Raw genomic sequence first — 26,851 nt, forward strand, 5'->3', positions numbered from 1 at the left:
TTTTTTATACATGCTTAAATTCTCTACAAAGCTATTTCACTTTTAGTTCAGACATAATAGCCATACCTAATAGCAAAATCCTGTTGTTGAAGTGGACTCCAAAATACTACGAAAACAATGGCTTCATCTACTGTAGGAATTACATCATGGAATTCTAATTTGATCATTAAACTGCTAGCAGTCAAACAAGCATGGTGATCCAAACAGCCTCCTTTCATTTGTAATATGTCTTACATTTATAATTAAATAAAGAAAATAAATTGTGATGGACATCCTACTTATGGGTAAGTATAAAATAATTTGAAGCATATTTTTTCAAACCCATAACAAAAAGAGTTCTAAAGAGTAATTCATAAGCCTAATGTCTTATATTTTGTGTACATATTCTGTACGCATGTTTACGTAAGTTTTCATTTTGCTTTTCAACAGGTGCTGTTTTGTACCGCAATAATAGTTATTTTATTTGTACCTTAAAACCCACAGTGTGAAAAGACACCAAGGAAACAAACATGCATAAAATAATAAAGTCTTCAGATTTAGACTCACATGTAAATCATCTATGAAAAGACCTACGAAACAGCTCTACATGCCAAAAATAAATCTGTAATATGTGCAAAAATCATATCATTTGTGTGTAGCAGAGATGACCATCACTAGGCAGTTTGAGCATTTTAATATTTACTCCTAGATAGGTCTGAGGTAATCCACAGTGGGAAAATTATATATATTTTTTGCTGCAGCTCTTTAAGCAGTTTGGTTAAAAGATTACAGATGCAAGGTGTTTGGCATTAAACCACCAATCTGAGGGAACAGCAACCAAACCAATAGGGTGAGGCTGAGAGAGCCCCCATATGTTTTTGAAGTGCCAACATTTTTTTTATTGACTCTATCAATCTGCTCCCAATTCACAGCTTGTAAACTCTGCCTCATCCCTTCAAATAATTATATTATAAACCCTGATTTTAGAAAAACCCCATTTCTGAAATTTAAAATATACATCAAAAGACATCATATTACGGTCCCAGTTTTATTACACCTATGTCCTTAATTATATCCTAGCTTTTTGAAAACAATAGATAGAGAAGAGCATCGTGTCTAATTGGTGCTTCTAGAAACTTCTTTAAACTGTGTTAAGAAGCAATCATTAACCACTTCAACAATCTCATACTAGCTACTAAACAGGCTCGATGTACCAAATAGCCACCTCTCATTTATATACTGATCTTTTATTTTTAAAACTGTTAGACTTCATTGCCACCAACATTGTACTTTCAGAGTATACTGTATGATATCAGTTAACATTTTTAAAGAAACAGGCATATGGCACCCTCCAACTTTATTCTTACCTGCAATGAAATATGAACAAACAATACTATGTAGCATAATTTTACACTATGATCATAATAGTTTTGCACAGAGAAAAGTCACATTTGTCATAATTACTTGCAACCAGAAAACAGAAGGGTCACATTTATTCACATTTAAGTATTCCTTGAAATTAAATTCAACAAGCGGAAGCATGGTGGCATAGTGGTTAGCATTGCTGACAACACTCTCTGTGTGGAGTTTGTATGTTGTCTCATTCTGCACATGGGTTTCCTCTGGGTACTCTGGCTTTCTCCAATATCAGCTTCTAAGGGAAACTGGCCCTAATTATGAGTGTGTGAGCGTCTGTGTGTCTGTCCTGCAATAGGCTGACATCTTATCCAGGGTGTACCTTGCCTTGTGGTTATTGCTTGCTGGGATAGGCTCCGGCTCACCTGTGACCATGAATTGGAAGAAGAGGCTAAAAAATGGATGGATGTAAAATTCAACACAAATCTATAACAATATTTCCCCCAGCAAAAGCTTCTGGAGCTAGAGCCTTCCAAAATTGTCCTGTTTAATAGGAGTACAAAATGGGGTACTACACTGAAAACATTCATTATTAGCGTGCATCATCATGATTAAGATCAGAGAGCTCTTCAAATATAACTGGCACATGGTCATTGACTTTCAGAAGTTGGGGACTGCCTCTAAAAGAAACCACAAAAAGCTGAATCTACCACTGTAGAAATGTACACTATAGAAACACTGGCAAACCTGCTAGTAAATGCAAAGACAACAGTTGGGGATACACAACTGTTCCAATACAGACTGGGTTACAAAAAATAATAATTCTGAGACAATCACTCAGTAAACTACAGTGGTGATGGTTGGGGGTTATTGTGTTTTGAGGTTGTTTTTTGCATGGGCAGGACCTAGGGCCCTGGTCAAGACAGGTATAATCATGAAATCCTGCAAGTACCAGGATATTCTGGCCAGTTACCCATTTTATTTTCTGCCAAGAAGATAAGCTTTGCCAAAAATGGACATTCCAACACAGCAATGATCCAAAGCATTCTGTATAAAACATCCAATTAAACAAAATTAATGCTTTAAACTGGCTTATCTTGTGACCTCAGTCCAATTTGACATTTGTAATTGCAACCATTCTTTAACTGAAATCAAATGATCTGAAAAACAATTCTCTAAGAAAGAATGTTAATAAATTTTTTCCTTGATGTGTCAGAACCTCACAGTACACTATGGGAGATGTAGTATGGATTTTTGTTCTGTGCATTATTACATTTTAACATGTTTAAGCAACATTATCCATGTTGTAAAAAAATCTCTTTAATTCTATTGTTTCTATTTCATTACAGGGATGAATAAATTCAGAGGCACTGTATGTGAAAATATCAAAATAAAAGTGTTGTGTTCACTGTTTTGTATTAACATCTCATTGTTGAATCAACAAAAGCAAAGAATGTTTTTTTTTATTTAACTATTTCAAGTGAAGATTTATTTCTGTATTTCAGATTCTCAAACCAGTTCAACTTCTAACTTTCTTTTCTGTCATCTCCAATGTACAAAACACAAACTGAATGTTATACAGCATCTAACTTTAAATTTAAAAGTAATATTTTGAAATCTTAGAAAAATGCACAAATATGGTGTTTCAGTTAAAATAAAAATGATTAATAGCACATAGAAACATTCATTTTAAACTGTACTCTATAAGAAATTTTGAACATCTTAGATAACTTTCAAGAAATCTTTATTAGAAAATATGCCCCATTACTATTTAAGTATAACACAAAATTTATTTTTCAAAAACAAATTAAAATACTGCATTACAAAAGCTATATTTAGTTAAAACAAGTCACAAATCCATCCATTCTTTAACATCAGCAAAAGCACAAATAATAAAATACTGATGAAATGAATTGAGGATAAAAGCAATACTTTTGAAATTAAACTGAATTTTTAATTTAGTTGTGCACAGGTTGTCTTTGAATGATTCTATTCCGAAGAATAATACCTAACTGTCAACAACAAAAATACAAATAAGAGTAGATAAGTTTAATGAAAGCCCAGTTAAAGAAAAATAAAGCAAACAAGAAAAATAATCACACCTTAACATTAAATATGATGTTAACATTAATAATGCTTATCACACATTACTTTGATACAGAATGCATAATTGTAAAAAATGTTAAATGGATATTGTCCAAGTACAATTCAATATAGAATTTCATGAAATGTCACGATTTTTTAAAATTCCAAAATATTGTTTTCTGTGTAAGTGATGTCTCAAAAATGTTCAGCTTTTCTAAGGCAGCTTATATTGTAATTTATAGTGCAAAGGACTTAAGCTTGAACACTGCTTCGGGTACAGAGAATATATAGTGCCATAAAAAAATAAAAATATTGAATTATAATATTTCAGCTCTTCTTAAAACCTACAAACTGTAACCTTTTCAGATTATGGAGTCAGTTACAGAGCAGAAAAAGTATGGCTTTGATGGAACATGATATTTTTTAATTCATCAACGTCTTATGTCAATAATGTACTTTTAATTAAGGACTGAAACCTTGTTAGTATAGATTGTACAATCAAGGTTACTTTTTAAAATGCGCTGTTCAAACCCTAAAAAAATGAAAACGCTAACTGCAGCGTTGGAATATATTGCACACCTCACATCCGAGGCTTTTCAGGTCACTACAACTCATGGTCATTTATAGTATTAATAATGTTTATGATATACTTTATATGTATTAATGAAGTTTGGAGTGTAGTTCAATCTTAACATATACCATAAAACCTGGGACACTTAACACTTTAAGTGAAAGTTTTGTCTTTTTTCTCATGCCCTTTCTACACAACTTCCAACCTACAGTATGTAAGACACACATAAAAGCTGCACATTGAAATCCAAACATGCTAAGCTTCTTGCATAATTTATACATCCCAAAAAATTGCTCACAATCTTTTTTGGCAGAAGGTGGGGAGTGCAACAAAGATCAATGTTTCTGAGATGACATGGGTTTATCTTTGATCTGTCTTGGTCTAAGTAAGGATTTTAAATTACTGTTGAAAGAGATCTGAAATGAGGAGAATTTACAGCATTTACATTGTTGGGCCTAGGGCAATGTTCTAAAATTGCTACTTCTATGCCGTTGGTGCTGAGAGTTCTACAAACTGACAATACTGTCAACCAACAACAGGCTAGAATGGAGCAGTATACTGTTATTTTACAGTTTTTCAGTACAGTACTTGCTATTTTCATTATATATTTTACACAGCATTTTTCAGATTCCGAGCTGAGCTTATTCATAGATAATATACGCACTATTTAGAAGAATACTTAATTACATGATTTGTCTTATGGAATTCCACAGTCAAAGTCACTTTTCAGTTTGGGTCCAATTATCCTCGGTGTGAAAACTCCTAATGTAATTTAATAGGAATTGTGCTCACAAGAAAATAAGACCTCTCTTATCAAAAGCATACTGGAGACCCTAAAAAGGAGCTATTTTTAATAATGGTACAGAAAACACAGACATTTCTTAGAGAGAAAATGTTTCTTTTGAAAATGCTATGTACAAAAAGTTATTTTCTTTTCTGTTTAAAGTTTTTGAAGATTCTACATTATGTGATATAATCTTAATAAAAAAAAGAAATAAAGAAGTCACAGTAATATTAGTTTTTTACCTATATATTATGCTGAAGAGAGCATTTTCCCCATACAGTACAGACAGTAATTTAACCAAGTTAAATTGGGCTTACAGTAAGCACTCTAAAGTCGAGACAGTACCTTCCTGCAATGTGCAGTTCAAAAGAGCAACCATACAAAATTATACATTTGGTAGTTATTGTTATTTTCTGGCATTACAATACATATTTCTAAATACAGATATGAAATGAATGACCCAAGATAATCCAAGCTGTGGTTTCCGTGGAACCACAGTTAAATACAAACTGTGAAGTCAGAAGAAAAAAAAAGCTTTCTAAAAGGAAATTGTATTACATCAACTGAAACAGCATACTTAGAGGAAGTCCAATATGAAGTAATACAACAGCTAAACTTATCGAATGATTCAGTAAGCAGATGTAGAGTTATTTAAGAACTATTACACAGATCATCCCCCAGAACTACAGTGTAATTGTTTGTAATTTCCTTTTATTGTTTACACAACAATCATTCTACTAATTAAATCACACTACTGAAGAAAACTAAATGCACTAAAAGTACATGAGACATACCCAGTGATCAATACAAAACATTTAAAAACCTGGAACAAGATGTCCATTGTGAAATTGTGAACTAAAACATTACACACTTATATTCTCACAATGGGTTCTAGTTTTAATAACATTGTGCTTTTTCACATACCATCTCTTTAAACTGTGTTTTCATTTCAACAGTTATGTAATTTTTGTTTCACTTGAGTCCCATTTCTCACAGTAATCAATTCTGAACATAAAACCTCTTCTTAATTTAGATACAATCTTGCAAAGTAAATGGGGCCTGTTATTAATATAACATTAATTTTTTCAACTCTTAGGGCACTGATGCATGCATAAACTAGGAAAATGTCATTTTTCAAAACAAGCCCAACAATTCTGACAGTAGTATAAAAATAGTCCATCAATAACTTAGGTTAATCACCGCTTAATATACGTTCAATTTCTTCTAGTCTCTTTAGGGCAGCTGCCCGTTTCTTTTCAATCTCCTTGATTTCTTTTGTAGATTTGGTCTTAGTCCGTTTATCAGGCAGGCCATTCCCCATCTTCTTTGACTGCTCTTTGCTCTTTGTGGGATTTTTAGCAGGGAAGGATTTCCTTGCATTCTTCTCATTCTTGGACTTCTCTGGCTGAGTTTTTTTTTCCTCCACTGCTGGACTATGGTTGCCATCTGCTGGAGCTGCAGCATTCAGAGCTGCAATTTTACTCCTGACTATGCTCAGATGCCGACGGACATACTCCTCGTGAGGAGCAAGGGCAAGTGTCTCTACCAGGCACTTCTCAGCTTTCAGAAGGTCCCGCTCTTCAAAATAAACCACACAGAGGTTGTGTTTTCCTTGAACGTTGTTGGGGTCCATTTCAAGAATCTTCTCAAAGCATTCTTTGGCACCTCTGGTGTCCTTTTTCTGGTTCATAAGAATGTCTCCTTTGAGGATTAGGCCTTTAGTATGTTCTGGATAAAATCTTAATAATTCATTTAAAACAGGTAAGGCATCCAATTCTCTGCCTGTCTGTGAATACAGGAGTGCTAAATTAAAGAGTGCACTCCGGAAACTTGACTGTAGCTTGATGGCCTTTTTCATCCATTTCTCTGCCTCTTCATTTTTATTGTCATCCATAGCAAGCATACCAAGGTTAAAGTATCCATTTGCATCATTGGGGTCTTCTTCAATGTAGATATGGAATCTTCGTTTAGCCTCTGGTCGGAGCCTGGCATCGCCTAGAAAACAAATGTAAACATTACAAGCAACTATTACCTCAGTTATTAGATGCATGAAGGATCTAAATTATATCTCTACCAATCTTCTGTAATGTGAATTTGCCTTAAATTCAATCATTTGTTGGTCTTTGTATTTGCACAATGAAACAGCAGAGAGAGAGAGAGAGAGAGAGAGAGAGAGAGAGAGAGAGAGCACTATCTCCAGATCTGAGTCTCCACTATCAGATCATTTGAGTTTTTGCACTGTATTTCATATTGGACAAAATCACAGTTCTCGTAGTTGACTCAGTTCAGAATCACCCTGGCAATCCCCAAGAGTTTACCATTTCAAGGCAGATGCTGATTACCTGGACATCTTCACCCCACGTTTAATATGCCATTTAATACACTAAGCATTACAATTGCTGTAGGGGATTATTCAAAGTATATAAAAAAAACAAAACTTAAATTTGGCAATGAATTATGTGTTGAATTCTGAATTTAAATTACATTTACTAGATTGCTTTACGGGCACCATCAGGAAATCCCAGTCTATAATGCCAAGATAAGCAGAGAAAATGAACCACCTGCACTCAGGAGATCAACCCAGTATGAAAGCAAACTAGTGGTAGCTGTGATTCTTTAGAAGAGTCTATCCGGATGGCTTTGACATTTATGGAATAAAACTTGTATATCATAGAGATCTAAAATGTGAAAAAATGTGGAGCTGTTGTAGAGGTTATGTCTACCCTGGTTTTGTAGGACAACTCCCTTTATCTTCTTTCTTACTGAGCTCATGGTTACTGAACATCTTAATGTGCTTAAACATGAAGTGAACTTTAATTGAAAAGCTGCTTTAAAGTAAAGTTAAATAAATGAAAATGACAATGTGTTACTCTAATTTCAGATGCAATATAAACAAGAAGACAGGGGTATATGATAACCAAAGAAAGGTTTCATGACTGGCATTTCCAAAGAGGTAGAAAACAAAAAGAGTGAGATGTTAAGAAAGTGAGCGTAAAAAAGAGATGTTATTCTTTGTTTTTGTGTTACACATCCCTTTTGAGAAAAAAACAACTTTTTTTTTAAACTTAGCAACATATGGAACAGTATCAGTATTAACAGAGTAAACTAGCAAACATATTTTTGCATAAGAACAATTACAGAACTATGTGTAACAACTGTGGAATTCCTTCACTTCTATGCCATACTGCTTTTCATGCTTTATATGACATCCCTACTCTTTTCTGGAAGGTAAACCTAAAATATGAATGCATATTTGTTCATGTTAATTTCTTTTTACCTTACCAATGCAAAATATAAGTTGTGGATAAAGCTATTGTTGTTTGCTCTAAAAATATAAATATATATTCCTAAAACTGAACAGATGGCATTTTGCTCTTTTCATTTACATCATTTCACTGGTTGGCCAAGTACGTTAGTTAACATTAGGACTTACTTGACCAACCAGTTAAGAGATTAAATTTAAGATTCACACAGAATTTTTTAGAGAAAATAAATTAAACTGTCAAATCTAATAACTCCTAACATAAGAGTGAACAATGTTATTCATTCATGATACATTACTTTTTTTTTTAAATGCAATTTTATTATTGTGACTTGACTTGTCCCAACTACATGCATCCATTATTTCTGATGAAACAGATACCTTATAAATTGTGCTTTATTATTAGCTATTTAAGAAATACCTGAGGGATTAAGATATATCACTATAATTAAATCTACTCAGACTTACAATATATTTTTTATGATGTTTTATATTACATTTTGAGTAATACCAGAAAAAAAAAATCAACATAATTAACAATTGCAAAGTATATGAACTAAAAAAGAGACAGTTTTAACATATAATATTTAGTTTCACATTCTTTTTCCAGGTAAGTTTTTTACAAGAATTTTACAACTTCAATCACACATTCGATATGGGTTTACTAAATCAAATTTAAAAAAAAAATAAAGGAAGATTTTTAGCTCACCTTGGGCTACATTCTAAAGAAAATCAATTTCTCCTACAACAATGATAAACTGAACTCTAACTTCATGAACATATCTTGTTCATCAACTTATATATCTGAACAATCTCCAGAACAGAGGATTACCATCTCCCAAGTGACACATTCACTGAAATTAAGTCACAGAACTTACTGCTTTTTGACAGCTGCATTTTATCTCCTTATTATGTAATATATGCTACATGATTACTTTAGCTCCGGAAACAATTTTTCAAATTGTTTTTTACTTTCAAGGAGTTGACAGTATTTATACTGGGCCAAGTTTATTTAGTTCTTATACTCTTCTTCCTACAACAGTGAATGTTAGGAATATAGTAAACTGTAATGTCTAAAATGTTTTATTTTATACTAGAGAATTTATTCTCCTAAGGTTAAGTTGAAAACTCAGGTAAAATATCATAAACCAAACAAAACAAGGTTTCCACATGTGTTGAGACAAATGGGTTAAAGATTATATTAATATTTAGAAATAAAAACCACAGTGTGAAATTAGCATTATACCTTATTTCTCGTTACAAATGTTGTTAAGAAAAGAAACTCTAAAATGCATTCAGACCCCAAGGGAATAACTAAACCACATCTGTCAAATTAGTCTAACACAGAAATAAATGGTCAACTAGTCATGACTTGTATGGTTAATCAAACAGCAACCACAAGAATCCTTAGGCATTTTCAATGTGCATATTCTAGCAAAGCTGGAATTCATGAAAAAATAAGTCACACTCACATAGTTTCTGTTACAAAACTCACCCTCCAGTCACATGCTGATTCTACAGCAATAGAAAATCTGACAGACATATGTAATGCATATTGACAACATAATGCTACTGCTATGATACAGAATGTGCTTAAAATAATACTGTTTATATCGATCTTTTCAATATATAAAAACTAAATTAAATTTTAAATCTTGGTCATATACAGCAGATTGAAATGTGTTAAAAAGAACATTAGGAGTTCTGATATGATGTGAACATTAAATAAGTCAAAACAATGTAATTCGAGTATTATATTCAAGTTATGCTCTGATTTTACTTGACTTAATATACCAGTCAGTCAATTAAAAATGGAGAAGAAACAAAATGACAGAAGTTTCTATTTAAAAACATGTTCATAACTGAAATTCTCCCACCCAGAGCTTTTCAAGTAGGTTAATGCATTATTTGTAGCATAAACACAATCACCACTTTAGTGTAAGTTGACTTGGTACAGGTGAATGTAAAACTTGATGAAAATACTGTCATCTTTATATCGGAGGCTACTCTAACTTCTCTCGGTTGGAATCAGCACTATTGAAGCTAAGTCCTCTTTGGAAATGAATCACAGTTTGGATGTCAATGTTGTGTTGCTGACATACAGAACACAATTTAAATTGCTGTGTACAACAGACCAATTGATGCAGAGGTCCACGTGTTATGCTCTGGATAGGGCTCTTTGCTACAGAACTCCTTTCATAGTGACTGTCGGTAATTTAACTGCACAGCACTTGGTTGATCAAGTCCTACGACCTCACTTGCTGGCATTTCTGTAGTCTCACTTTGACCTGACAGCATTTCAGAAGAGTAATGCACATATTATTCTGTTTTAACATGGATGCCTAGCTCACCAGACTCGAACCCAATTCAATATTTGTAATGGGATAAGCCGGGACATGTGGCATCTAGAGCTTAGAAAACCTGTGAGCGGGCATATGTATACACAGGCCCTATGAAAGGAAGAAGATTTTTTTTCTGATAACTGTTTCTATTATAGTAATAAGTGATATATTTGATTAGATACAGAGACTACACCTCTTTACAGCAGTCAAAAGGTACACTCAATAGACACAAAATGTGAAACATGAAAAAATAAAGTGCAGATACAGTGAATAATGCTATTAAATGCCCAGAAAATATTTACAGAAGACAAAAGATATTAACAAAACTTGGTTTTATCTCCAGGGAACTCCCCAATTACAGCTTGAAAAGGCACGGGTCTAAGGATTAACCCAGCTGTGATCCAGCAAATAGAGCACGTTGAAGTAACCAGACAAACTGACTCACTGTGCTCGAGTACCAGACTGAAAAACCCAAGTTTCACCCTGGTATGCTTTGATGGACAGATAAGGCTTGATTATACCAAGTGTGAGGCAGGGTTTGCAAATTATTTGATAGGTTCAAAGCCATTTCCTCCCCATGCTGAATGCAACAGAGATAAATTAAACAAGACTATTTAAAATACAGGCTCTGCCACATATTCTACTAATTTCTGCAGTAACTTGTCCTAAAGGAAAAGCAAAGTGTTGGCAAAGAAAACACCACTTCTTTAGTCTTCAAACAAAATTAAAATTAACCAAATCAAATGGTAGCAGTTGAACTGCTATCAGTAGTTTGTTATGCATAGTTTTCCATTTAGGAAAGAGATCCATCACATAATTACATGGTTGAAAGAGAGGATGCAAAGTATGTTTAGCAAATCTCATACCAGATCAATGCAAAATCTACTGATTCTCAATCAAAAAAACAGTGCCAATCTAATGATTCTCAAAGTGCTGATAAAATTAACAGATTACTTACCAGACTCTTGCATTAGAAGCGCAGAATTGAAGAGTGCCAATTTGTGCTTTGGGCTTAACTCTAAAGCATTGTTGAAATTTTTCAGTGCCTCAGAAGGCTCCTTCATTTCAATGTTTACAATTGCTAAGTTGTACCAGAGGTCTGCGTTGGTTCTGTCTAGTTCTAAGGCTCGGAGATAGGCATCTCTTGCTTCTACTGGTTTATTCATTTTCAGCAAAAGCTCTCCTCTGTTGAGAAATACAAGTTTAAAAGTTTATTAATGAATCCTATATTAAAATGATTATTTACATTTAATATGCTTTTATTGGCATTTAATACAGTTATCACATAATCTGATTAAGATTTGACCCCACTTCTTGCATTCATATTTTAGTAGTGCAAAACACAAGGAAGACCATTACGATGCTTCTTAGCACACATCCAATGTCATCTGAAGGCAAGTTTCCACTTCCACACAACAACAAACCTCAGCATGAACTGTGTATCAGCATATCTGCCAAAAGATATGCTGCAAGATTATAGATATATGAACTTTAAAGTACTGACTACCTAGCACAGGGTAAAATGCATCTGGTGACCGCTCTTGATGACCATGATTTTCAGAAGACAAGGAAATGGGTGTCAAGGAATGCAAACGATAAAAAACAGCTTTAGTCATTTTAAACAAAAAATAATTTGAAAAGGTATATACATTAGAGATTAAGAGGAATAATTATGTGGGTACAATAAGATAAAAGCAAATTAAAATGACTAGGTCTAACAAATGGGAAAAGAAATGCAAGTAAAACAAAAAAAAAAAACTATGTGTACAAATGTTGATGTCATTCTGTGGTTGGGTTGTAGACTGTAAGGCAGAAATGTACGACCGCAATTCAGCCCACGTTAAAAACAAAATTATCTTAAAAATGAATTTAGAATTAGAATTTATAGCTGCTTTGAGAGCTGATCTGCCTGGGTTATCTGCTGCAGTTATATTACTGTCTGATGCGTGTGAAGGTGAAGGTGAAGCAAAAGATATATGGAGGCAAAATATTGCAAAATGCATACTAGATAACTCCTAAAGTTACATGGAATTCAGGGCTGAAAAATAATAAAAGTAACTTAAAGAATAAGAAAGAAAAATAGCAAGTTTTGTCTTAACATTAATGTGCTCAACATCACCCCTCCCCCACCACTAGCCACTTTTTTGACACTTTTGTATGTGTGCCTGACATTCATCTGCCGCTCCTGCTAAATGCCCATTGTGATTAGTGCTGCAATCTATACAATCAGAGGGCACACCGCACCTGACTGAGGCCTCAAATCCTGTGCCTTGTTGGAGCTCCTCAGGAATTTGAGGTCATGTTTAAAGACCTTTATTGCATGAGGTTCAGGGTAAGGGTGGTGGCATGGAGACACGTCAGCAATCTATATAAAACAAGTTTTTTTTTCCCCAAGCGTCTTAAGACCTTTTCATTGAAGCACTGAAAAGTGCCTGCAGTATTTTTTTACCTAAAGGGTTGAAAACTGGACGGGAAGAAACTACCTGATGTGATAGAAGTTTTTTGCTTAACTTTTCCATTGCTATCTATCCTCAATGAAGATCCAGAAATTTTCATATTTCAATGAAATGATTTCAGGATATTGAGCATGATAGGCTTGGGGTAGGTTCCCAATTCTGTTCCCAATCAGCACTGCATCTTATGGAGGCCAGGACAGATGTATTGCCTTATCTGCTAACATTTGTTGAACTTGTAACTATTATTGCCTTCTGATACTGTGAAATATGACAGGCCGCTATACAGTACCTGTGATTTTATATATTATCACAGTAGTTTTTCTTAGGCAATATCCACACAACACTGACCCCTGGTAAGCCCACTAAACACAAAAAAGTGCTCAGGATACACATCAACAGAAATGCTGTTGGTTAAGTACTGTATGCACTTTGATTGCTTTGTACTTCTGATGTGAAGTGGAAATATACCCGAAAAAGGACACTTTCTAAACTTAAACAGTGTGGACAATACAAAGGTAATTCCATTGCTTTTTAAAACCATTATATGTGTTTAATGTTTGTTTGGAATTGTGAAACACTAAGTCTGTTTTCACCAATCCCAAAAGCTATGTAACAGTTGTAATTTCATCAGCTTCGTCATGATTCTTTTTTTCTACTGTATTGTTCATGAAGAGCAGTATTTGTCATACCTGCTGATATAAGCTTGCTTGAAGTCCGGTCTCATGCTAATTGCCTGTCGGTACAGTTGGTCTGCCTCTTCCAAGCGTGACTCATTATTCCGTATTAAATTTGCAAGGTTTATATAAACATTAAGATGGTTAGGAGCAACACGTGTTGCATATTTTTTTCCTGGAATGATCTACAAATGCAAAAAAAAAAATAGAAACCTGCATGTAATAAGTTATTAGTTATTCACACATGTATAATGCATAACCTTAGTATAAAGTATAAACTTCAAAATATAGTGATGTTACACATGATTAAAGGAAACAGTAAATATTTAAATAACTACAGCCAGCTTAATACAGTAAATTATTTTTCACTTTATTACTTTTAATTTAATAATTTTGTATTTCTAGTTGAAAGTATATTCACAAAAAAGACTGTTCCTTACAAATAATCCATTACTACATTACCTTTCCACCTAAGCAGGATGAATAACAAGCACGTGCCAAATACTGTAAATACTGTAAAGTATACTTTTTTTCTGAAAGTATTCACCAGACTTGTATTTTTCACAATTTTTATGAAGTCACATAAAAAGAGTTATATGGGATGTTTGTTTCTGATCTATACAAATTACAAAGTGGAATGAAAGTTCTAGAATTTTGTTTAATGCAATTTCTCCTTTGCTATGACACTCTAAATGTAGCCAAGGTTCATTTAATTTCCTTGCAAGATCACTCTAAAGCTTGGAGTCCCCCTGTGGTCAGTTCAACTGCTTCTTCGTAAGCTGTGAAAGGACTTGAAGACTGAGGACTTGAAAACTAACGCCACCCATCCAAGCTAACAGAAAGTGAGCAAATCCACATTGCAAAATGAGTGAAAATTCATATATATGGTTATAACCAACATCATTCTGGTGAGCATGTTTGTCATAAAAGATGTACAGTAGGTGGATTATTTAAACTATGCTAAAAGATCAGTTTTTTTTTCTAATTCAATCCATTAACTAGAATTATAAGAATCTCAATGTATTAATAGGTTGTCCCCATTCATTGACTATTGGACATGAAAGATTCAAATAAAACAATTAGCATTGCTTTTCCATAACTTTAAAAATTATACCTTGAAATTGCAGTAATACTAAAACAGTAAGAAGACTAAATGTTTATTACTTTGATATCTCTTCTTTTGAAAACAGTACTAAAATTAATGCACTTAGATTCTTTAAAAAACTTCCTTTGTTTCAAAATAAAAGCAGAAATTGTCGCATTAAAAACTTATTACCAATTTTCTGAAAAAGTTAAAAATAAGTCCATCATAATCACTTGACAGTAGTCACAGTCACAGTTAAAAGCTGTTTAGATTATCCATGGGATATTAACCTGCTAATGCTTAAGGCTAAATATGAATGATAAGCAGTGCAAAGGGGGGAAAAAAAATGTCTTCAGAAGCTCTTCCAGCTGTTGAAGCTTGAGCCAAAAAAGGTGTTCCTCTATCAGGGTTTCAAGTCAGGTTTTTTAAATGAATCATTTTAAACAGCTTTAACCACTTTTAGTGGCATAAGTCTAGAAAGGATTTAGAAGTTATATTTTACAGATATCTGCCTTTTTTAATGTTTCTTTGGGTCTCATAAATAAAATTAAATGAGGCCATTTTGTTTGTTAATGCAAATTATTTCATAATCATGGACTAAAAACAGATTTTATACACATAAAATACTGGTTTAATACTAACCAACACATAAATTACATATATCACACAAATCAGAGGAATATTCTGACCTTAGGTTTATTAAAAATATACAAATATATAGTAAACAAGGCAGACTACAGACGTTAGAAGACAGAAGAATTAACCATCGCAAAATTTCACATAATGTTCTGATAACACTGATAGCACTGTTATTTAAAAGGCTTGACTGGTGGTATTAAGGGAAATAACGAACATACTGTATGCTCACACTTTTAGTGGGAAAAACATTTCTAAATGCTTTTTAAGGTTATATTTATGGACAGTTCAGTTGACATCAATATTGATTAAAACCAGCCGACTTGTACAGCATTCCTTCTGTCTCTGCCAGATCTTTCTTTCTCTTCCATTGAGATAACATACTACATGTTCAAACCTGTACACAGATTCTTTAATGAGGCCAAGCCATTTCTTCCTTACACAGATGTGTAGAAATTATTGTTAATACTACAAAATATTTGCTTTAGAAAGCATTTGCAACAAGTTCCCATTTCACTCTTATACGGGGTATTAATATAGGGTATTCAAAAAGCTCTCACTATAACCATCTTAAGTAATTTAAATCTTAAAGTCAGTATTGTAACAGCAAAGTCATAGCTAATCTGAGTTTTTCAACACTTTCTGAAATGTTTTTACTAAATCTTAATACAGTAAGTGCTGGGCGATATGACCTCAAATCAATATCACAATAATTTCACACATTTACTTTGATAATGATGAATTAATTTTTTAAACCCTTGAAATTATATGATTACGTGATATGTTGAAAGATCACGATTTAAATATGCAAAAGTATTAAAGCTGCACACACCTCATCTTATCTCAATGTCTTACAAATAATTTAAGTACATAATTCATGGCCACACAAACAGAATAACATTTAATGAACATTTTAACACACGAACAATGAACATTTATGAAAAATATAAAACTTAGAATATTTATCAAGTGCAAACTAAATCTAAGTGTCTCACATCTTATAAATTGGGCTCCTCAGTTTGAGAAAAATATTTTCTCGAAAGCACAACGTATCTCTTGTCAAGGGTCTGAACAAGTCTTTTGAAATCACTATGTTCCACTGCAGCTATGGGGACCATGTCCTTCACTATGTAGTATGTAATGGGGTTAGTTATCTCGTTCCATCTGTGTGAATCTTTTCCATATTGAGTGACATTAGTAAATGCTTGTGTTAGAGACAGCTGTTTGGGGGAATCACATTTGGCCATGAGTGTGCTTGTCAGTTTCTCTTTTTATGACCATGCACTCTTCGTATTCCATGACATGGTTGTGTTTCAAGTGATGAAACAAGTTGCTAGTGTTACGTTTGGGCGTAACGGTTTTCCGACAGAGTTTACATCTGACTTCTCTTGTTCAGTATCCTGTTTGCTGAAGCCAAAATATGACCAAACGATCGACAATGCATCTTTTTTAGATACCAGCTCATCTTCATTTGTAGTTGAGTCATCCCTGCCTGACTGGGGTTTAGCATGAGTGCTCATGTCTCATGCCCGGCACGCTTCTTTGTGTTTTTAGTGAAGAACGAAGGTTGGACGAGACAGAAGCATGTGTCTGGATATGACGACTGAGTTTTGTAGTTTTTTAAGGGGACCGCTCATGAAAGCACACATTTGGGGAAGCTTTTACCAAACATACCAACATAATCAAAATTAGGTCAGTGAGAGATTCTTAACGTCGGTATCGGTAAATTTTCAGTATATCGCCCAGGCCTAATCTCAAGTATTTGATGACTATGAACTGAGCAATGCTGAAGCATGTAGAAATATGCACTATGTGTTATAATTAAATGAAACTCACCATTTTAAAGAGAGTGCAAAGTTGTTTTTTTATTTTCAGAAAGCAACTGAAAGAACCAATATAACTGATAACTTCAATTACAAACTTGCTTTGGGCACATTTTCTAAAACCAAGATTCTGTTTCCCAGTGTTTACTTAACGGATTTTTGCTTTAACACCATTGACCTTTTGTTTCAGAAAATGCAAGTTCAAGTAACATTTTTCAATTTTATTATGACAAATCTTAAGCACTAACATGCATTCCATCCAGACTGCAACCTGATTAGTATAAAAATGCTCCTATTGCTTCTTGTGTCTGAAATGAACTGCTGCTACAAAGGAAATTTGCTAAGAGATAAAGATAAACTAAAGTAAAATAAGTGTAAGTGCTTCATACAGTACGTTATATATGATAGAGATGTAATATTTAAACCTGGCTATATTGTAAAGTATAATTTTGTGTCTTTTTAAGAATTATTCCATAATTAGGACAAAACTGAAAGTGCCAGGAAAGCAATAATTAGCATTAAAATAACAGATAAAACATTCTCACTTATTGAACTTTAAACTTACAGACCCGATTCCAAGAATTAACACCATCTGTAAAATGGATTAAGTGCATCAAGATCTGACCTCCTTTTGAGAAAGACTGGTGAATTTGCTCAGAATTGGGACTGCAGTGGTGTTATATTCCATATATCGAGTTATTCTGGATTGCAAGTTTGGATTACACCATTGATCAAGACAAACACAGATAAAGGTGTTGGTCTTAGTTGTTGGGCCACTCAGGCATCCCATTTTCATTTGTCTTGGAAAATGTAGTCTAATTTGCCAAAAGAAGGGAAGTTGATTTTTTTCCATTTCATCTTCTAACTTATGAACACTGTTTCACTGAAAACATGGTACATTCAAAAGTCAGATTTTTGCATTAAAACAAATTAAAATTAATTATATTAATTTAACTTCATTACCTACAAAAAGCATAATGGTATTTGTCAAGAAATTAAATAAATATTTCAATGCTGTATCTTAAAACTTCAAAATATTATTGTTTACACAAAATGTATTGTATGTTCTGCATTTCCTAGAATACCTGTTCTGTACATCTTTAGAACATACCTGCGGCATCAAAGATTTTGCAATCATGTAGGCATCTTCAGCTTCTTTGGTTTTATTTAAGTTTTTGTATGTCCTTCCTACATTCATGTGGGCACCAATGTCATCTGAAAATCAAAATATAGTATGCAAATTCATTAGATCTGTTTTCATTAATTGGGATTTGAACATAACTTGGAAAACAGAAACTGACAAAATGTTGGCACTGACGAAAACAAAGAAGAAAAACAAAGGAATAAACAACTGATATATCCATAATATCTGTAATGCTTAGGTTAAGTATGGGCAGCTCTGGCATAAAATCATCTTGTTAAAAAACTTACGTGTGTTGTATTTATGAATTTTGATTTAATCTCTTTTGATTTAATGATTTTGTCTTTGCAGAGGCTCTTGAGAAAAAGAAAAACCGCTGGAAAGATCATGTGGCGTTATTGCATTGTGCAAGTGGCTTGTGGGGGGACTTTGTCAAACTATTATTAAAAAAGACAAACAGCAAAGCAACAAAATTTAGCACTATATGATGTAAATGGCCAATTTAATATGTATTGTCTAAAACTGAGATTCATGACACAGGGACATAGAACTTAAGCCATTTCATCTTAAACAGCCTGTCCACAGAATGCTCATGATTTTAATAATGACCATCATATTTTGGTTAATCATTTTCTCATATCAAAGGATTCATTATTCAATATAACATTTGAACCTGTGATGCAGACTTTCTTTGCATCTGGGCCATGTTTCAAATCAACCATTTTACTCCATTTCCTGATTTGCAAAACCTAAGTACTTTAATACCTTAATTTCTTAAATAAGCAACTTATACAAAGTCACTTCAAATATATACACTGGGTTATTTTAAGTTTGAATAAAACTAAAAGCAAATACATAGCAGGTGGTGAACATAACAGGTGATTGAGGTCTGTTAACATCTTCAGCACTCTCAGACATGAGAAGATCACTTATTTCAAACAATATAATTTCATTGAGGTTAACATTTAGAACTCCTCACACTTTCAGCCATAGATTAAACTAAGACTACCATTACAGTGCAATAAAATAATAATAAAGCATGATTGAACTCTGATATCTGGAGGGAAGATAAACAGTTCACATCAATATTTGTGAGCTAATAGTATGATAACACTGCAAAACCCTGGGAAAGTAATTTTAATTTCTAGAATGTTAAGTGAGCCTTGAGGCGATGAACTACAAAAGGACTACTGTTGCTTGTTGCTTCTTTGATAGGAGCTGGAAAAAAAAAATTACAGTATGGGACACCAAGTTACCTAGCCCTGACACCAGTTTAAAAATTTAGAATACATGCCTTTTGTACTTGCATAAATATGAAGTCAACTTACAATTAACTACTTTAACATTTTATCACAGTTTGTAAAAAAAAGTAATGTAGGAGACCTTTGAAGGAATTTTTTATAAACTTTCTTGAAATTAAATTTATACTTTATACCTGAATGCAAAACCAGAGTTAACTTTAACTGAAAAAAATATGAAACAGAATTAAATGATATTTTAGTAGTTTTACTGTTTCCACATTGGTAATACCAAACAAATTTACTATATTCAAAACTGTTATATTATGTCAAATTTAATATACAGTATATTTATACTTATTGGTTCCTCACAACACTGCCTCACATTCATATAAGATGCCAGTGTGACTAAAATAATTTTAAAATAGAATCTAAATGATAGCATTGAAAAATATCCTATATGTCAACATGTATTCAGGGCATGATACTGGATAAAAGCATCACATTAATTTGCATTAAATGTCAGCCAATGTACTATTTGCTAGAACAAATTGTACTTTGAACATCATTGTCAAAGGTACTGTCATTGTTACGGAATATTTTCGGCAACTTATTTCACAACTATTTTTAGGAAAAAATAACTTACAGTTACAAATTGAAACTAATCCAATTGTTGAAAATCAACATAGTCAAAAACAGGTTTACTGCCAGGATAATAATAAAAAAACCTTTATTTTATATAGTGCCCTTTAAAGGTGGCTTCTAAAAGCGCTTTACAGAATGACAACAACAATAAATAAAAAGAATACACAAGATAAAACACAATTACAATATACAGAGGAGTCCGTGGATGGTGGTACTAAGAGAAGCAGAGGGGTGAAGAATGGTACAGGTAAGTAAAGGCTTTTCTAAAGAAGAAGATTTTGAGTCTGGATTTGAAGGAGTTTAGAGAAGGCGACTCTCCGATATCCTTGGGGAGAGAGATCCAGAGCTTGGGGGCATAACAGGAGAAGGCCCCGTCACCCATACAATGTAGAAGGGCATGGGGGACAGCTAGGAGACCAGAATTAATAGAGCGAAGGTTGCGAGGTGGGGAGTAGGGCGATAATAGTTCAGACATGTACTGAGGTGCCAAGCCATGCAGAGCCTTATAGGTGAACATGAGGATTTTAAAGTCTACATGGAATTTGACCAGAAGCCAGTGCAAGGACTCCAGGATAGGAGTAATGTGATCATTAGATCACATTGGCAGTATTATCAAGAGGCTTTACACTCGGCAACTAATTTTTTAAACTGAGTTAAATTTCCATTGAATGCAGTTTTTGTGGTTACACCCTTGTTATGCAGGACTCTGAGTAATGTAGCATGATGTTCTTCATTAAAAACCAAAGAAATGAAAGCCAGGAGGTAGCTTCTTGCCTTGCAATCAAAACTGCATATACTGCTCTTTTCTGCAAGGATTACTAGGATCTCCAATCCACAGTCCTGCTCAGTAAAGGATTTTATTATGGGTTGCCTCAGGAACTCTTTGAAAACTCTGATGTTAAAGCTGTCTGCACTACCAAAATTTTACTCATGATGCCCAGTGCCAGAATTGCAACAGTGTCAGAGAGTTGTAGAAGGAAATATACTTTCTTTAATCGCATCTGGATAGAAGCTGCCCATCTAACTTGCATACTGTTGAGTATTAATGACCTGCTAAGGAGCACAGATGGAGATCCACTTATTGTTTAATAAAAAATGACCAAAATGATTATCCTTCCTGGCCACCAAGAGTCCCATTGAAGTCATACAGAAAGCGCACACAAGATCTGTGCTGGTTCTGACGCATGCAAGAACAGGACTCAAACAATCTTTTAACTCTTCTGTTATACTGAGAGCTCATCCTTCATGTAGCCAGAAGGCACAATGGAGTTTTACAGCTGTTGTTCTTATACTGCCCTCTTTGCAGAGTGCAGAAAACGCTTCACTGTAGTGTGAAACCCCTTTACTACTTTGGTGCTAAAAGGTTCCTCTACCGTGCCAAGCTGAAGATCACAACAGTAGCCAATCCAGTCTTTTTGATACAGCACATGAAAGTGTCATGGAGCTTAAGAAATGTGATAGAGTACCTACAGGTAGCAAACAAAAGAATGGAATAACCAATATAAAGTCAATTAACAGATGGATGTAGAAAACACCGTCTCGGGCACTATTGCAGAATATTTCATAAAGGCTTGATTAGCTTCAGATGTGGTGACTAAGGAGCACATGACATATGCGGAAGTGTCACACATCAGTGTCATGTTCATAACATCTTTAGATGACCAAATGTGCTTTTTGGATAGGGTTGCTGTTATCTTGGAGGATACCCCTTTTGTCAGGTGACACATGAGGTGAAGATGATCACTTAGTACCATTAAAATGCAATTAGCACTGAACTATTCTTTTGGTTTGGGTGCTTAGAAATTTTCCCCACAATGGTATGGAAACTTTAGAGCTCTTCACTGCTAGAACTAAGGGCTTTCAAGTTCTTTAGGTTGGTGCCACATATGCACTTGTCTGTTAATCTAAAACAGGAGTTGGCAACTTTTAAGAAAGGGCGTGCCAAGAGTTAGGTCATACAGATAGGTTAGGTTTACAGATTTTTAATGTCAATGATAGCCCTACTTACATTCTGATTTATAAAAAGTGTGTTGAAATATAATATCTAAACGTAATACCTATATAAGTCTTGCCATTCAGTGTGATCCTTGCCTTGGCTTTTGTTTGCTGACACTTTAAGCAGCACGTAAGACTCTGAATGTTCAGTTTTTAACTGGTTAAAGGAGGGACAAAGAACTGACTTAACTGACTGTGAAACTGTATTTTGTATTGTAAATGTATTGGTATGGTCATAGAAAATCCTGAAAAAAAATCCTTAAACATCAGTGGTTTGAAATCTATTTTCTTCACAAAGAAATAGTCATTTAAATAATCAAGTGAAAGTTGTAAAAACATTCACAAATCAACCTTAACATAATGTAAGAGGTGTGACATCTTTAGGTGGTTTCCTTAAGATACTATTGAAGTTCCACAAATTGAAAACTGAAGCCAAATTTACAGTGGTGCATTTCAAAATTTTCAACACCCATCCACTGAAACGGCAAAAAATCCATACCGCCGATATCAGAGCTGTGTGGTTTAATTAGAAAAGAAAATACTGGGACGAAATTCAACCCACTTTGCATCGAGCATTCCTAAGTAGTTCTGACATTTTTCTAACAAAAAGATTTTGACTGCATCAAGACAATCCATAAAGCATAGTAAAACCTCAACACTTTTACAATGTTTGACTTTGTTTACTTAATATATTCATGGCTTATATATTTTATTGTATGTTCCACTTTCTTTGCACTTCCATTAAAATCCCTTTGTGTGCCAATAATGACACACATGCTGCAGTTTGCCAACTCCTGGTATAAAACATGATTAAGGATGATTTATCTTACTAGATCACATTTCTTCACAACTTGGCAGTTCATTGCCTGTGCTCAGGTCTGATGTACGGTTTGTGCACTGCCACCTCACTACAGTTTTGCACTGTCGGCAGATTGTTTTGATTTAACTGGCTGCTAAAGCCCAGTGTTGAAATTTGCAGTCAACTGATATGCAGTTGCTCACTTTTTCTGCCTTGCACTTTGAATTAATGCATGGATCCTGGAGTATGCCCCTTCAAACTCACTGAGGCCTTTTCTTGCAACAATAGCCATAATTACAGGCAACCACGTCTGTCCAAAAATTGTATACATGACTCTAAGCAAGAAGGGCTTTTATTGACCTAATTATGCCATATCTGCAACCATGTAATAACAACAACAACAACAACACTTGTTTACACTTATGTAACGCTTTTCTGGACACTCCACTCAAAGGGCCAATGTGGATCCCCCACCTGGATAATGCGATGGCAGCCATGGTGCACCAGAATGCTCACCACACATCAACTAACAGTGGGGAGGAGAATATCTATATAATATCTATGTTGAAGCCTTTTCTTTCAATTTACTTAGTGCCCCTTATAATTCCAGTGCTTCTCTTCCTGTTACAGTGCCCACTGATACTGTATATTCTACTTTATATTATCACACTATCGCAGCAGCTCCAGCAGAATGAAATGCATTATGGGTGTGTGGTTTACATCTTGGTTTATTTGTTTGCATTTCATAAGAAGGATCACAACAGACTTTCACACTGCTGTTTTACTCAATTGCTCATGCTGAAATGTTAAAGTGCATTCTTACTTTGTGTTTTATGAAAAGTGCAGCTTACTGATATATTTCAGGTGGGTAGCTGCGTCAGCATGGGTAGGCTGCAAAGGAACAAGTAATAGGTTTATTCCATGCTGAAAAAAAAGAAGAAAGAGAACACAACGTTTCGGCCGTGGAGCCTTCTTCAGGTGTGTCACCAGTTCAGTCACACCAGTCACATTGGTTGTTCCTTTACTGATATATTACTGCACAGTGATATAAATATAAATATTTTTTTCATCTTCTTAGGTTATCAGTTTCACATTAAGTGTATAATATGCTTATTTTATACAACATGTTTTTTGTTAGAAATACCAAATTAGCTGGGGGTAGGCTGTTCTTCACTATACTGTTTAAAACATCTTTAAATAAAAAATATTTTATCAAGGAAAATACACATGCCTTGAATTCACCTTCCACAACAGCTTGATGTTCAGGTTCCATTCAATATGAGACTTTACATTACCTCCACAGATAACCAGTCTTTAAATCTGATTATGACTCAGTTGTTTACTTATTTGATTTTATTTCAGAAATGTTGACATTTGAACATTTTACTTTAAAGAGGTCTTCTTTACGGAGGGCATAAAAGTTTAGAAAAAAGCAATTGGGGACTATTACACTATCCTTGCTTCTACATAGAACAATAATGATTAATAGATTGCTTCTGAATAGAATATTTGACTAGAAACTATAACTGCAGTAGGAAACCAGAGTAAAGTGTACTGAGCATGAAAAGCATTTTATTAACCTACCTATTCATGTGGTTTAAAAAAATACATAAGGCTTTTGGTTATTGATTAAACATATTTGATATAATTTCTATTATTTGATGCAGTACACCAGCTCCAAAAAAAATGTTGCTAACTTTAGAAATCTAATCCAGTTATGAATGCAGTTTCCTTTAATGTGCTAGGTTATTCCATACACCTAGAAACCACCTCTATAACAATTTCTGTTCTATTCGATATTTCTGTTCAGTAACAATTTCATGTTTTACTTATCTGAGTACTAAGGTCACCTCTACCTTGTTGCACTTGTTGCAATTTATTCATGCAGAACAATTTCCTTTATTCATATAAGGGCGCCAAGCCATTGATCTTCCCAAATGAACAAGAGGTTCTCACATTCCTGTGTAAGTGTCAGTATAAAAGGAAGGTTTCTCCCTCCCGGGTTTTTCTGTTTTGTACGTCTCAGCCTCTGCTCTCCCCTTATTACCTATAGGGTGCCATGTAATACTGATTTATTCTCCCCTCCACCAGTTGAACAAACTGTCATCACAAGGGGTTTAGTCTATTTTCTAGGACACTCTTCTCTCAAACAAAATCAGTCCCACTTGTTACCTTTAGAAGCAATACAGAATTAAACAAGATAGACAGTAGCTCTGAATGTGATGCTAACTTGAGACTAATTCTCTTTCTCTAAAAACACCGCACACCAGTAAAGCCATTTTAACCCTGCACACAAAATGTATGCAACACCATATTAGTGGTTCTAGTTGAAGACTGTTGCCAGTATTCTGTGTCAGATGCACACAGGGTGTAAATGTTTTGGGAATGTCCTGTAATAAAAGCATTTTTTTTGATGCATGTGACTAACACACTTTTGGATGTGACTGGTGTGACTGTGCCCCTGAGCACTTCTCAGTGACGACTCCCACGTTTCAATCAATCTTCAGGTTTGATATATTTTGTTTGCATGTCTAATTACGACCAAAAAAAACTATTATATAACGCTGGGTGGAGACTGAGATACATTTGTTTGCATTAACTTTTGGATTTTTTTATAAAATGAGCAAAAGCCTTTATCTTTAGAACCCCTTTTCCATTTTTATTACTATAGATACACAACATGTGCTGGTATTAGCGGATGTGCACAACAAAACAAACATACATGTCCAAAATTTTAATTAATTCAATTTTTATGACAGAATTAAGAAACAGAGTGTGTCTAATACTGTTATCCAGACAACTTTTATTTAAATATATAAATATATTGGAGGTAGGACACCACTTGTTTCCTTTGAATGGGTTTTAGACCAAGTGCCCTGGTTTAAATTCCTCATTGACACTCTGATACTAGCTTTCTTTACATTTACTCTTAAGTTCACTAGTAAAGCAGTTGTGTAGCGGGATTTCATCCTAGAGAATGAAGAGCACTATACAAATGGAAGCATTTAATTTTTCAAAAATTTCACAGCTAAATTCTAAGAAATTATTTGTCCTATAGGATTATATTTTGTCTTTATCAGTCCAAGTATTGTGATTGTTTCATCTGATCCATACTCTTCAAGAGCTAAATAAAATGTAAAAAAAGTCAAAGTCACATCAAACCAGTCTGCCATGCAAATAAATCACGCAATGTGTATTAGTGTGTATTTTTAAAATAATTTTGTTTTAAAGACTGCTCACCATAAATTAGGTCTCCTTTTGATTATGTGGTTTTATATCAACAGTGTTCATATACCAATTTTTAATTTTTAGAGATCACATTGTGCACACTGACATCAAATGGACACATTTTGTTACTTGGTGGCATTATTTGTTGGAAAAAAGTCATGGGAACTCACAGGTTCAGACATGAGATATCTCTCTATCCCACCTATCTCAAGGTGTTTGTCCTTTGTGAGAGAAGTTGAGCATAAAAGAGGCTTGGATCGAATTGATATCAGAATGTGTCAGCAAGTGTTGTACAGGACACAATCACAAGCAAGTACTATTTCACCATCATTATCCTTCATATCCCATTTCATATACCTCCTTGAGATTCCAGAGCAGCCTAGCTTGATTGAACAATCTGCTGTGTAGACCTAATCTTAATCAAGGGTCCGATGGGTATACACAGAGGTCTCTGAGAAAGATCTTGTGAAGTTCTCAGTCACACAAAATACCGACTAAAACCCTGCTTTAAAGAACATGAATGACTAAACATAGATTCATCTTTTTCAAGTTTCTCTTCTTTGTCAATGCTTGTATTGTTGTTCGCACTACTTACCGCCTGAGACCTAGCTAAATAGCATTTTGTTATATAATATACCCGTGTATGAATATAATGACAAACTTGAACTTAGTCTACGAAAACAACATTTATGCATGTCTGTGCTTTATTGATGCAAATACAGTTTTTCTCAAAGTAAAGACAATACCTACAAC

General features: G+C 34.1%; 1 protein-coding gene across 6 annotated transcripts in view; it reads right to left on the minus strand.

Moving 5' to 3' along the window:
• Positions 1 to 5,005: 5,005 nt before the first annotated feature.
• The window catches only part of tmtc3 (transmembrane O-mannosyltransferase targeting cadherins 3), a 54,606-nt gene continuing 32,760 nt past the window's right edge, over positions 5,006 to 26,851 (minus strand). For all 6 annotated transcript variants that reach the window (XM_006633551.3, XM_015352797.2, XM_015352799.2 and 3 more), the window contains 4 exons: positions 18,164 to 18,267; positions 13,525 to 13,694; positions 11,338 to 11,564; positions 5,006 to 6,770 (listed from right to left, as the gene is read on the minus strand). In XM_006633551.3, coding sequence (XP_006633614.3) covers positions 5,968 to 6,770; positions 11,338 to 11,564; positions 13,525 to 13,694; positions 18,164 to 18,267 — 1,304 coding nt within the window. In that variant the 3' untranslated portion in view covers positions 5,006 to 5,967. The remainder of the gene's footprint in view (positions 6,771 to 11,337; positions 11,565 to 13,524; positions 13,695 to 18,163; positions 18,268 to 26,851) is intronic.

This window comes from Lepisosteus oculatus, chromosome 7 (assembly GCF_040954835.1).
Source record: "Lepisosteus oculatus isolate fLepOcu1 chromosome 7, fLepOcu1.hap2, whole genome shotgun sequence".
Lineage (NCBI taxonomy): Eukaryota > Metazoa > Chordata > Actinopteri > Semionotiformes > Lepisosteidae > Lepisosteus > Lepisosteus oculatus.